The following is a 14392-nucleotide window of genomic DNA, read 5'->3' as shown; positions in this document are numbered from 1 at the left end:
CAGACACTCATGATCTCAGACTGGCAAAGGGAACCTTGTGTAGAAATTGCACTTGGACACACAGACTATTTCCCCTCTTTAAAGTACCAAGGGAGCTCAGGCAGGGACCTCTCCATTCTCTTCCCTGTTTTGATATTAAAAGTGTCATTTCCAGGAACCATGTCAGACATGATTTGTCTATGAGAATTAAAGGAAAAAGAGGACAGATTCTAGAGAATTCAGGTCTGATAGGCGACAGGTCGGAACTGAGGCCCACACTTTACTGTCGCCGTCTCTGTGTCTTATGAGCCTCAGTTTCTTTGTGTGTAAAGTAGGCAGTAGCACCATCTCTTTGCGCACTGGCCTTGAGGGGTATGATGAAGCCCTGAGTAAGAGGACCCTTCTCATCTCTTTCATGAACTTTTTGACACATGCAGAGGTCAGGCTGCTTGTGGCTGCTTGGCCAGAGGAACAAGGACAGCAAGACACCTTGGAATATCTCTCTGAGGACTTGCAGTGGGCCTAATTGGTCCCATGGTAACCAGGATCCTCTGCTTCCATCTTTACTACCTGTGGGTAGGGGTGGGGGAGGGTGTGATCTCAGAGTTGGCATCACCAGCAGTGGCCTTTGGGAAGGTCTGTTCGTGACTTTTCTTCTTTATGTGACCAGATGCCTGGCCAGAAGCAGCTTGAGGGAGGAAAGGTCTTTCTGGGCTTGGACTTTGAGGGTGACAGTCCACCATGGTGAGCAAAGTATGGCACCGGTTGTGTGGGGCAGGTAGTCGGATGTGTCAGCTGTCCGGAAGCAGGAGATGAATGCTGGTGCTCAGCTGCCTTTCTCCTTTTCAGTCCGTCTGAGCATCCAGCCCGTGGGATGGTGCCACTCAGAGGTGTGTTTCCACAGTAACTCTAGAGCCCATCAAATTGACAATCAAGATTACCATCGAAGTAGAGTTGTCAGACTGAGTAAATAAAAACACGGGTTTTCAAGTTAACACTTAGTGACTGAGCCTAAGTATGTACTGTGAAACATGAGATAGACTTACACTAAAAAGTTATTTGCTGTTCACTTGAAATTCAAATTTCATTGAGTACCCAGTATTTTCTCTCAGGGAAGAAGATAACAAGTGATACCCCTGGTTTACAAATGTGCAATGGCAAGAGGCTGGCCTCTGAGGGGTCTTTCTGGTTGGGGAGCCAACTCAGGTCTCCTGACTGGCCCCATTCTCAGAGTACAGCTTTCTCTGCCATCACCAGCAGGGAGGGAGATAAGTGAAGAGGACAGACTCCAGCCAAACTCCTGGATGCTGTGGGATGTTTTCCCTTTCCATTATAAGATCTTGGTCAACCTCCCAACCTCACATTCCTCCCCTGTAAGGCAGGACTTCGGACTAGCTTTCCACAAGGGTAAAATCATGAAGGTTAAAGATAATGGCGTGGGTGGGGTTGGTGCATGGCTCAGCCTGACATAATAGGCCCTGGGATGGTAACTGTTATTAACAATTAATTGCAGTTACTAATTGCTTGTGAATATAATAGCCCTGGGAGCCAGAGGGAAGGAAGCCGCTTGGCATGCTTCTCAGTTCATCTGGTTGTGCTAGAGGGCGAGCTTCCAGAAGCCCCAGAGGAGGGGGTATGTGGGCCCTGGCAAACTGGCGGTCACTCTGAGATGCAGCGGGAACTCTGAGCCTATCGCCTGGCCAAGAACTAAGTGCAGAGGCTTAAAGCAGAGAGGCACAACTCCCTGCTGAAGACCCCCGGCTCTGGGAACAACTCACACCCATTGCCACCATGGGCTCTCCATTCCACAAGGCAACAGCTTGTGTGTGGAGAACTGTAAGGGACTTCTGGTGAGATGAGAGATGGAGCCCCTTATTAAAGGGGTGTCACCTCCTTCCCCCTTTACTTATTAACTCAAACATTCCACCTGACCCCACCTGGTAGGCTTCTGTGATGGACATTGGCCCTGTACCTCTGCCCCTCCCTCCCTGCCTCTCTCCCTGCCCTAGTGTCCAGGGGGAGAGGAGGGGCCTGGACATTCCCCATCAACCAGCTCTGTTGCCTGGAGACAGCTGGGTTTTTTCCCAGGCCCGGCCCCTTTTATCAGGGAGACAATGTGTGCACACAGTGAGGGCCTTGTGTGGCACCCAAGCCCCTAGCCCTTTGACTTGAGGAATTTTTCAAGTGCTGACCCTTCTCCGTGAGGTCTTCTTGCTGTCCAATCCAAGGGCTGGTATTCTTGCAGCTTCCTACCCAGCTCCTGTGAGTAGAGAGGGAGGAAGGGGGAACAGAAAGAGTGTGATCCACGTCTTGCTCTTGGAGAATCTTAGAGGAGAGCTTCACCCTTGGAACCCTGCTAGAAGGTCCAAGGAAAATGCCTTTGAACAGAAGGGAATATGGAGAAAGTAAAATCTTTCTTCTTGGTGTCTCTCTAAAGAGCTTGGCTAAGCTGAGATCTCACAGGTATAGGACACTTGCTTCTCTGAGCCCATTTCCTTAGATATACAACATGTGGATGATGAAGATCATGTCTCCAGATGAGTATTTCCATTAGAATGAATGTTTCCTGCTACCACGCTAAACCTGCTGTATAGGGTCAAGTTCTTTCTAAAGAAAAGTAACTGTGTTCAATATAAGCAAAATGAGGCTTCATTGGATATACATGGAGAGGTTCTTAGAAGGAAAAGAATGTATGGAGTTCTAGAGAGTCAGCTTGTGAAGTCCCTCTAGAGATGTGCATACACCACACATGCATGTAGCCAGATAAATCTTCCCACCCACCAGTACCCAACCAACCAGTCAGAGGCTTACTATTAATTATAAACTGTTTGGTCTGTGGCTCAGGCTTCTTGCTAGCTAGCTCTCTCATCTTGAATTAACCCATTTCTATTAATCTATGTTTTGCCACGCGGCTTTGTGGTATTACTTGTGTTCCATTACATCTTGTTCCCCCAGCAGGACTCAGCATCTCCTCTGACTTTTTCCCCTGTATCTTTGCTTGGATGTCCCACCTGGCTGTATTCTGTCTTGCCATAGGCTATAGCAGCTTTTTTATTAACCAATGGAAGCAATACATATTCACAGCATACAGAAAGACATCCCACAGCACTTCCCCTTTTCTGTCTAATCAAAAAGGAAGGTTTTCATGCAACCTCTTTCTAAAGATACAGGGAGAAGAGGGTGAAGTCAGTACAGATGCCAGCCTGCTGCCCAAGGAGCAACAAGATGCCAGCAGACCAGTAATGCCATGGCCACGTGGCAACACATAGATTAATAGAAATGGGTTAATTTAAGATGAATGAGCTAGCTAGCAATAAGCCTGAGCTATAGACCAAAAAGTTTGTAATTAATATTAAGCCTCTGAATGATTATTGACAAGTGGCTACAAGATTGGGAACTGGCGAGAGAGATACAGAAAAGCTTCTGGCTACACATGCACATGCCAACTCTTGTTTGTCTTCATACTTGAAAACAAATTCTTGGTGAAAATTAAGCCTGGCTTAGTCTTCTCCTTATTTCTTGGGGATACTTTGGGACAAGCCCACAAACATTTATGTACAGGAAGGAAGCTTGGTCTGTCAAGACACAGGCAAATACAAAGAGAAGAGCCACTGCTAGACAAGGAATCCATGGATCCAGGTCAAGCCAAGAGGAACTGTCACATACCACAGTGGACTCCAAATGTCCAGAATGGAGCCAGGAACCTGCTTTTTGACAATGATGACAAGCCATCCTTAGAAGTGACCAAAATAGAGGACTTCTCCCATGTGGCTTAAATGAACAGAACTAAGACCACTGGAGCAATGAAAGATAGAGATAAAATTCAACTTGATAAACTGAGCATGTCAGTACAGCTCAATGTAAGTAGGATTAACTGGCAGAGATCAAGTGGGTGGTGGGAAAGGAGTGAGTACCCCATTGTGTAGGGGGTCTCCAAGTTTGGTTTGAGTACTCATTTGGAAAAATAATAAAGGACTCAGGCTCCAAAGAGCTTACTCTAGAAGCCCTTAGAGGAAGCTCTAAACTGAAGCTTTTGCTGTCCTCATTGGGCCTTTGCTTTACCCCATCTTATCCCTTTGTCTCATTCTTCTCTGAGGAATTCCACGGCTTCATTACAAGTCTTGCCTCACCCTCCGTGACATGGCTCTCTAGGCCAGGCCCTCTCAATGACCTTCTTCCTATAGAGTCCCTCAGAGACCTGGGTTTGCTTGGACAATAGCAGCTTCATAGCTGGTGCCTCCAGACTTTACCCCATTGATTGCAGCCCTGCCCCTGGAGAGGCAAGTCTCTGGGCAGATGCCAGGCTCATTGCAGACATCTTTCCCCCAGGGCCTGTGGAAGCCTGTCTCTAGTGTGTTCCCTGGCAGAAGGAGTCATCTGGCATGGCAGGAAAAGGGATGAGGTTTCCTGGCCTCCAGTCTGGGCTTCCTGGAGATCTCTGAGGAGTTAATTGTCAATGTGCAGAACTGGCTCTGGCAGATATTGCCTGTGGAAGACAAGCCAGTCCTTGAGTTCAGGGGCACATGCATGGGAACAGCACAGGTATGAAGAAACACTTCCCTGTGGCCAGGAAAACAGCAGCTCAGAAAGACCCCATGGCAAATGGCATCAGCCACTTGGCTTGAGCTGCAGGGAGATGACTGGAACCCTGAGGACTGTGCTGGCTGTGACAGCCAATGTTCCTTCTGAAGGCAGCTGCTGCAGGCCACTCAGCCAGCCTTTGTCAGGTGCGAGTACAGGCCAGATATTCAAGGGAAGCTAGGCTTTTGAAGTGACTTCTGAATTTTAAAAGTAAAAGCAGGGCAGAGGGCGGGGTGGGGAGCTTGACTCCATGGCTAAGAGAGCTTGCTGCGCAAGCATGAAGGATCCTTAGCACCCACAGAAAAAGCTCAGCATGGTCCCACACACACCTGTAACCCCAGAGGTTGGGGAAGGCAGAGAAAGGAGGATCACTGGGGCTTCCTGGCCGCCACTTACCTCTAGGCTCAGAGAGAGATTCTGTCTTGGGTAGATATAGAGTGATAGAGCAGGATGCCCAATGTCCTCTGGCTTCCACATGTATGCATACACTAGCGCACACACCTACTCATGTTCACATACACCTATTACCTCTGTGTCCTCCTCAGGGACTGTCTTCCAGTACAACATAAAGGCTTTTCTGCTTGGACAAGATGTTTCATTCAGTGCAATTGCAAAGACCAACATGACGCTTATCACAGAGAGGAGATGGAGGATGGATGGATGGATGGATGGATGGATGAATTAAGTAGTAGTCGAGTTAGTGGGTGTATGGGTGAATGAGTTAGATAGATGAATAAGCTGTATGGATAGTTAATCTATGTATGGGTGAATAGATTGTTCTTCATGCAGAAAAACAGAAGGAAGGGGATGAACATTAGCAAAACACCTGCTGTGTGCCAGGAGCATTGTTTAGGCATTCTTGCCCAGATGGCAGATGTAGTCATTCTTGTCCTAATTGTTTTTACCAATGAGAAAACTAATGCTCTGGTGGTGGGAGTTTGCTTGAGGCAGCATCAGGATATAAATAGCAGAGCTAGACAGGACCTGGGGCTGTCTCTAAGACCAGCAGGCCCTTGGACTTCCTCTCCCAGCAAGGTGAAACCTCTCTCATCTCATCCCCCATCAGCAGCAGCCTGCTGGTGAGCAACTCACACATCCTTGACAGCCTCCCAGATGCATCTGGGTCCTAATGTAAATCCCCTTTACAGCTTTAGAATTGATCTTTTAAATCCTCATTCCAAGGAGGAGGCAGGGGTGGTCCCAAAATATCTACAGCAGGTATCTGCAACCTTGCCCCACCCACAAACCAGGTCTTCCTCTATGTGTCTATTATCCATCCCCGCTTCCGCCCCCCCACCCAGGACTTAAAAGGTTGTGCCTCAGGAAGATATGTCAGTCCCTGTAGTACCCCAGTGCTTGCCCAACATGGGATGAACTGATGAACTGATGGATTAGCTGGGTCACCTCATTGGAACCACACCCCCACCCCACTTCATACCCAATGCTGGGCCAAGTGTCCCTTTTGTGGACCCAGCAGGATCTCTGTGCTGGTGCCCTGGTGGTTCTCATCCATCTGTGTGTCACTCCCTCCTAGGGGGCAGTAAGCCCTGTGTGGTCTCCGTGTTTGGAGCCTGAAGGCTCTGCACAGAGCAGATGGTCCATCACTGTAGGTTGAACCATGCAGAGAAGGGTTCCTGGGGCCATGAGCATGGCTCCCTGGGCAAAGTGCTTGCTGCACAAGCAAGAGCTCCAGAGTTTTACCCCTCAGTTCTCTAGTGAACAAGTGGCCATGGTGCCCCTGCCTGCATCCCAGGTCTCAGGGAGGCTGGAGAAGGATCCCAGCTGCCTAGCTGGACTGGCAGAAACCCCAAGCTCTGGGTTCAAGTAAGAGAATCTACCTAGCCTCGTTGCCTTCACAGCCTGATGGATCTGTTAGAGAGCCCTGCTCTGGAACAAGTAGATTGCATTTGTGCTCATTCCCTGGCTGCAGCAGGAAAAGAATGCAGTGCCCCCTCCTCATAAATCTCTCTCGCACACCACCACATCCTGGGGCCTCAAGCTAGGGATTTCCCACCCCAGGCAGCCCTAATTTATAATATGCTCCTTCCTGGTGCCTTTAATGTGGCAGTAAAATATGAGACCACCCACAGAGACAGAAGCCTTCTGGAATCCAGAGTTCCCACCCCCTTCACAGGGCAGGACCATGGACTTGGTTGATTGGCTGAGTTATTCAAGGACCTATGAGGATGGACATATTAGGACACTGGGATGAGGCTGCTAATGGGAGACAAAGCCAATGGGCACCATGGATCATCTGTTTTTGCCTGAGGTCAAACAGCCAGTCAATAGCAGAGACAGTGGGCTCTACCCCACAAGGCATCTAAAATTCTAGGCCAACCCTCCCCTTCCCTCTGTCAGACAGAGCTGTTCTGAGGCAGCTCCAGCCTGAATGGGCCCACCCTTCCTCCACCACCTCCCCCCACCCCCAGCAAGGAGGCAGCAGTCTGTGTGGCCCACCAGGAGACAGACTTCTGACTCCCAGCCAGGCAGGGGGACGGACTGCCTGACCCTCACCTCAGTCTGAGACTGCCTGCCAGCTCCAGCAGTAAACATTCCAAAGACTCCTGGGAAGGTGAGGCCTCTTCGGGGCCAGAGCTGCTTGGGTGGCATGTAATGCAGAGTGTTTTGGGTTCTAGGTTGGAATCAAGTCTGAGGCTATCAGTCTTGCAGGTTGGATATCCACACCCATATCATAAAAGATGTAGAATTGTGAGTTATTACAATGACTTGCCAGTAGGTGGCAACAAAGGGTCACAAGGAAGGATTGCAGAGACAAGGAAAACATTCACTTATCTTGCTAACAAACATATGGGAAGCACAGTCCTGTGCCCTGTCACATTTGTTCTGTTACATGCAGTGAATGTTGAGACAGAACCTCTGGTTTCTAGGAGGTCACAGACTGGGTGTTTGGAGGCAGGGGACAGATCATAATGTAGAATTACAAGGCAGAATGGTACCATAAGGGTTGAGAGTTTGATGTGCCCAGGGGCTGAGGAGGGGCACCCAGTCCAGGTGCTACCAAAGAAAACAAAAGAACAGATATCACTCTTGAGGATTCTGGAAGGTGAGAAAGAGATGGACAGGCAAAACAGAGATATAAGCCTGTGCAAAAGACCAGAAGCATAAAAGCAGAGGACATATTGAAGCATCACAGGAGATGTGTGTGTGTGTGTGTGTGTGTGTGTGTGTCCGTGTTCGTGTCCATAGAAGCAGCTGCAAAGTAACACATGGATAAAGTGGGCCAACTGGTGCCAGGGTCCCCATTTGGAAGGAACTTGGGGTTCTGGGTTGAATCCTGAAAATATGAAACTGTGGGACAATTAGAGACTAAAAGGTGACTTCTCTGTCTGCAGGATATGGGGAGTGACTCAGCCTCATCCCCTCTTGGGTATGATGGGAAAGTCAAGTATTGGGGGAGAACACCAGAATCTGCAGGGTTACAGGGCAGTGGAGAGTAACTGGGAAACCAGGGAAGAAGGGAATTAGGACCGAGGACTGAGAGCTGGCCATTGCAATGCTGCCATAGTCTGGATGGAACTCTAAGACCTTATGAGTTAGAGTCATCAAAGAAGGAATGCAGATATTTTACTCATGGTGATAGTTTTAAGTGTCATCCTGCCACAGTGTCGAATTGCCTAAGAGTGTCAGTGCAGGAATTGATTAGATGAGGTTGGCCTGTGGACATGTCTGTGGATGATTGCCCTAATTGTTCACTGGGAAAAAGAAAGCTAGATGAGGGCAAGCAGGCAGGGATGAATTTATCTTCTCTTCACCCTGGACTGTAGATGTGCTATGACTGCTTGAGTTCATGCCTTGACTTTTCCAAAATGATGGTCTGTAACCTGGAATTGTAAACCAAAAAATACTTTTATCTATCTCAAAGTTGCTTTCAGTAAGATCTTGTACCACAGTAACAGAACTAAAATTAGAGTACTCATCAACTTTAAATATTAGTCATACACCTCATAGGCCATTTGTTGTTTTTTTCTCCTCCATAAATATTGGAGGTGGAATGGAATGTGCGGACTCACTCATTGAGGATTTGTGATGAAATTCTGCGTGTGTGAGGCTAGCTAAACATATATTTTATTGAAGAGCATCAATGGGAAAGGAAGGGAAGGAGGGAGGGGAGGGGAGGGGAAGGGAAGGGAAGGAAGAGAGGGAGGGAGGGAAAGACAGACAAAACTTGCTTTCAGATCATACCAACCATTCCTGTTCCACAAAAGTCCAGCCTCAGTGACATCTCAGTCTGTCAACACTGTATGAAACAGGGACACCAGCTATCACAGCTGTCAGCCCAGGATGCTGGAAGTCTCTGGAAGACCTGGCATTGGCTGAGAGTCGATGGGGGCTGTGAAAACGGACCAGGCAGAGCAGTGTAAGAGTTTGCAGAAAGGATTCTTTCACAAACGAAGATTGGGAACATAGTTGGCAACATCCCTGCTCCAGGGAAAAGAATCGAATGAAGAAACTTAAGAGAAGGTTCTTGAATGTGATGCTTACAAATTATTGATTAGAACTGGGTCATGTGGCCACACCTCACTTAGGGGAGAGTTGGGACCACATTAGATAAATGTTTATCTAATCCATAAACATTTCTGCTGTGGGAAAGGAGAGAATGAGCTAGAAGGGAGAAAAGTGCTGCCGTCAACCCTAGGAAAGTTTGTAGAAATGCTTAATGTGCTGTCCGGGTCACAGCAAGTGACTCGAGCATTTGTTTCATTTCGACAGCAGTGGGAACGGGGAAATTCAAACTGGGTCTTTCACATTAAGTATGGGAAGATATCTAACCCCCTGAGTACCCTGCTGTCCCGACTCTTTCAGGGCTGAGTGACACAGAGAAGAAGGCCTGGGTGCAGATCCCCCTTAGGATATGCAAGTGTTTAGTCTCTGGTTATTGAGTTTCTTCCTTGACAGGATAGAAATAAAAAATGCCTGCTTCATGATGGTGGTGGTTCACATTAAATGAAAAAGACCACAGATTAAACCCTATAACACATTAATCCCTTTATTTGTTTATTTATTAATTCAACAGATAATCAATTGCATTCCTGTGGTGTGTTGCACATTCTGGTGGTGATGAGGATAAAATGAGGGGTCACAGACTTGAGGGAGTCCGATTGTCATTCAGTGGGGTACAGGCGTTAAGCATGGTTACTGATTTTAATTATACTTGTAATCAGCAGTAGGAAAAACAGTCATGTCAGGAGGGAGATGAACTATAATCAGGAGTAGGGTGTTTATGGAGGAAAGTGGGAGGAATTGAGAAGAAGGTTGGGGGGTCAGCATGGAAAGGGAGGGTGAAGTCGTAAGAATGCTATCTACTCTTTTGCCTTGATCACTGGTTCATGGTGATAATTAGCTTTATGAATACAGTCATGGAAGGGTGAGTGGGTAGATGGAAGGATTATTGGTTGACAAATAGACACGTGATACAGAGATGAGGGAACAGATAGATCAGTAAGTCTTTGATGCAGTACATATATGTAATTTAATAAAGTAACACCAAATCAATGCTGTACTGTTTATGTTTTTCTTGTCTCATTGAGTCTTTCAAAGCATCCCTAGAGTTAGGGAGCGTGGCTTCCTTTTAGAGGCTGCAGTTGAGGCACAGGAGGTCGAGTCTCCTCTCTTCCCATCCATTCTTCCTCCTCTCCTCCAACATGTCTAAATACCAAGGCAGTGGGTGGTCAGGGGAGGACAGAGGCAGGTTGCGACTGTCTTCGTTTACACCTTTAGGGCTCAGGCCTTTGGGAAAGGGAAGAAGGGACAATGGATCCTTACTGAGCGGGGTCTCTTGGTCTCCTTGCAGGTCAAAGTATTTCCATGGGAAGAAAGTGAATGGTGACATTGAGATCCGAGTGGAGCAGGTAGGTGGTGGCCCCTTCCCACACCTGCCTTTTTCTGAACAGGGGCCATTTCCAAGAGCAACATTGCTTCTCTCTTATGTGGTCATAATGAATGGAGATTGACAGAAAATTCCTGGATTGTACTTGAGAGTCTCGTTAAGTTCCAGAAATTTCTGGTCCACTAATTTTTCAACCTTTTGGTTTTAGGTAGAGTATTAGTCAGGGTTCTGTAAATGAATAGAATAGCAGAATTGATAGGATATGTGTGTGTGTGTGTGTGTGTGTGTGTGTGTGTGTGTGTGTGTGTGTGTAAGTAAAAGGGGATTTATTAGAATGACTTACAGGCTGTGGTCCAGGTAGTCCAACAATGGCTGCCTACCAATGGAAGGTCCAAGACTCCAGCAGTTGCTCTGTCCACTAGGCTGACTGTCTCAACTGGTCTTCAGTATATGCCAGAATTCCAAAGCAGAAGGCTCCTGTGCCAGCAAAGGAATGGATTTGCCAGAAACAATGGGAACAAATAGGCAGAGTAAGCACCCTTCTTCCATGTCCTTTATATAGGCTGCCAGCAGAAGGTGTGGCCCAGATTAAAGGTATATTTTCCCACCTCAAAAGATCTGGATTATAGGTGGGTCTTCCCACTTCAAATGATTTAACTAAGAAGAAAAAAAGCTTTCATAGGTATACCCAGCAGCTTGGGTTTTAGTTAATTCCAGACGTAGTCAAGGTAACAACCAAGAATAACCATCACAGATAGAGAATTGTTCTTAAAGGAAACATCAAAAGGAGTCCATGCCACAAAACTGAGAAATGTGGAGCTGCTCACAGGGAGCCGTGGGTCCCATCTGTGGCTCATGGCTCCAAGGCATCTCCTTTGACTTTGACTATGAAGTGTCGTGAATGTATTAGTTACTTTTGTCGTTGTTGTTGTTTTGCTTTGTGTTTTGAGACCTGTGTAGCCCTAGCTGTCCTGGAACTCACTCCATGGACTGGGCTGGTGTAGCTGAAGTTATCCTGTTCCTGCCCGGCTCCCATGTCCTTCAGACCCAAGCAAACACACAGAGACTTATATTATTTATAAACTGTATGACCTAATGGCTCAGCATTTTTGCTAACTGTTCTTGTATCTTAAATCAACCCATTTCTATAAATCTATACCTTGCCATGTGGCTCATGGCTTACCAGTACTTTACATCCTGCTCCCCACGGTGGTGGCTGGCAGTGTCTCTCTCCCTCAGCCTTCTACTTCCCAGAATTCTCCTCTCACCTTGTCTGGCCTACACTATCCTTCCTGCTTGGCTACTGGCCAATCAGCATTTTATTTATCAATAATCATAGCAACATATATTTACAACATACAGGACATCCCACAGCAGGCTAGCCTCAAACTCACAGATACCCATCTGCCTCCCAAGTGCTGGGATTAAAGGCATGCGCCACCACTGCCCAACTAGTTACTTTTATATTACTGTGACAAAACTCCATGACCAGGGCAACTTATAATAGAAAGCATCTAATTGGGCTTCAGATTTCAGAGAGCTACAGTCCATGGTGGTAGGGCAAAGGCATGGTGACAGGAACATCTGAGAGCTCACAACTTGATCTTCAAGTAGAAGGCAGAGAGAGACACACTGGGAATGGAAAAAGTATTTTGATAACTCAAAAGTCCACACACCTCCTCCAACAAGGCCACACCTCCTCCAACAAGGCCACATCTCCTCCAACAAGGCCACACCTCCTCCAACAAGGCCACACCTCCTCCAACAAGGCCACATCTCCTCCAACAAGGCCACACCTCCCAATCCTTCTCTAACAGTTCCACCAACCAGAGATCAAGTATCTAAATATACAAACCAGCACAGTGGGAGAGCATATGTTTGAATCCTGACTCTCTTGTTTCTAGGTGTTGAACAGGTGATTTACTCTCTGTGTGCTGTCATTTTCTTGTATCATTGTAGCTGGGATGAAATTATTTGAAAGTTCAAGAGACCAAAATTGAGACTATCATCCCTCATTATTACTTCTGTTATCAACATCCAGGTCCCTTATTTTATGTAGAAAGAAACATGGACCAGGTCAGACTGCATTGGAAATCAGGACTGGACTCCATCCCTCCTGGTTCCCGACCAGGGTCTCCCCAGTCAGTAAACTGAGAACCTCCTTTATAGGAGCACCATACTCAACCCTAGGAGAGCACACAGAGCAAGGGTTCTGGAGTCAGATTCTAGGTTCAAATCCCAATTCCACCTCTTTCTTTCTTTCTTTCTTTCTTTTTTTGGGGGTTTGGTTTTTTTCAAGACAGGGTTTCTCTGTATAGCTTTGCGCCTTTTCTGGAACTTGCTTTGGAGACCAGGCTGGCCTCGAACTCACAGAGATCCGCCTGCCTCTGCCTCCCGAGTGCTGGGATTACAGGTGTGCGCCATCACCGCCTGGCTACAACTCCACCTCTTAATTAGTTGTCCTGGCTGAGCAATACCCGAGCCCTGCCCAGCTCTTCCTCTGTGCTCCTGTGATAAAGTAGCATCCGTTTGTGATGGTGGAGTGGCTGGGAGGACTGCAGGAGTTGGTGACAGGACACTGCAAGTGTTCCTCCTCTTCTCCTCCTCTGTACCTTCCCTCCCTCTCTCCTTTCCTTCTCTTCTCCTCCTCTGTACCTTCCCTCCCTCTCTCCTTTCCTTCTCTTCTCCCCTCTCCCTTCTCCTCTTCTCCTTGCTTCCCCTCATCCCAGGCAGCCTCCCGCTGCTTCTTTTGCTATCAGTGCTTGTCATTGTTAGTAAATCTCCTTTCCTCTCCTTCTTCCTACTCCATTCCATCACCACCACCCTCCACCCCGCCATCATTCTTCAGTGACTAAGAATACAATTAACTGGAAGAAATACCATTTGGAACTCAGTAAGAGAAGCGGCCTATCTCCGCAGCTTCACTCCCTGGACTCCCCCGACCCCCACTCCCCTCTCTGTGAGTCAGAGGAAGGGAGCAAACTTCTGAGCATCAGAATGATGGAGTTGGCAATATATTGAAACACCTACAGTTTGAACTTCAGTACGATCCAGGGGCTGTTAAGTCAATCCAATGTCTACTCATTTTTCTTTCGTGGCAAAAAGCAGGCTATTTTTATTCATTTTACAAATATTTGTCAGTGTCTGCTCCGTTAGCTAGCTCGTGTGGGGAGGGATAAAGAAGCAGTGGTCCCATCCATAAACAGAAATGGCTTTGAGGATGGAGTGCTGTTTGAGTTGGATTAAAGCGTGCCTAGGCTCTTAACATATGGAGCTGGTGGCGTGGAGAGCATGTGAGGTTGAGAGCCCAAGGGCAGAGGAAGTGGGCCAGTGCAGGGTGATTCACCAGTTCCACTGTCTGACTGCAGTGTAGAACTCACTATCTGCCCCTGCCCCTGTCTCAGTGGAGAGTGCCACCTGGACCTTCCACCTCAGCTGCAACCTTGTGCAGCCTCCCTCTGCCTCCACACCCACCCTCTGCCATGTCCTCTTGACTCCATATCTCACAATTCCCTAGTCCCTCCACTGCCAATTGTCAACAGTCTACCTTGGCTGGATGACCACCAGCTCTCAGCCAGACTTTCAACCAGCAGCTGTACAGCTCTACTTGTTTACCAATCTCCAATTTGCTCTTCATGTCAAAACCAGAGTGGTTTGAGTGTGTATGTGGGGGGTGGGGGTGGAGGGGGGTGGTGATGCAGGAGCGTGTGTACCATGCATGTGTGGGGGGATCAGAGACCACTTCAGGAGTTGGGTCTCACCTTCCCCCTGGTGTGAGGAAGGGGCTCTTGTTTTGCTGCTGTATGCTAGGCTAGCTGTCTTGCAGCTATCCCCCCATCCTCCCTAACAGCATTGAGAACACAGATGCTTACAACTACACCCAGTTTAGAGTGTGCTCTGAGAATCCGAAGTCGGGACCCTACACTTGCACAGCAAGCATGTTTGCCCACTGAGCCATCTCACTAGCCCTAGAGTGATCTTTCA

At 47.7% G+C, this 14392-nt stretch overlaps 1 protein-coding gene across 5 annotated transcripts in view; it reads left to right on the top strand.

Annotated features, from left to right (window-relative positions):
• The window catches only part of Syn3 (synapsin III), a 427823-nt gene that overhangs the window by 34408 nt on the left and 379023 nt on the right, over nt 1–14392 (top strand). For all 5 annotated transcript variants that reach the window (XM_036169415.1, XM_036169416.1, XM_036169418.1 and 2 more), the window contains exon 3: nt 10373–10430. In XM_036169415.1, the coding sequence (XP_036025308.1) occupies nt 10373–10430 (58 nt within the window). The remainder of the gene's footprint in view (nt 1–10372; nt 10431–14392) is intronic.

The sequence above is a fragment of the Onychomys torridus genome, chromosome 20 (genome assembly GCF_903995425.1).
Source record: "Onychomys torridus chromosome 20, mOncTor1.1, whole genome shotgun sequence".
NCBI classification, from domain to species: Eukaryota; Metazoa; Chordata; class Mammalia; order Rodentia; family Cricetidae; genus Onychomys; species Onychomys torridus.
This window is presented reverse-complemented; position numbering and strand designations above follow the sequence as displayed.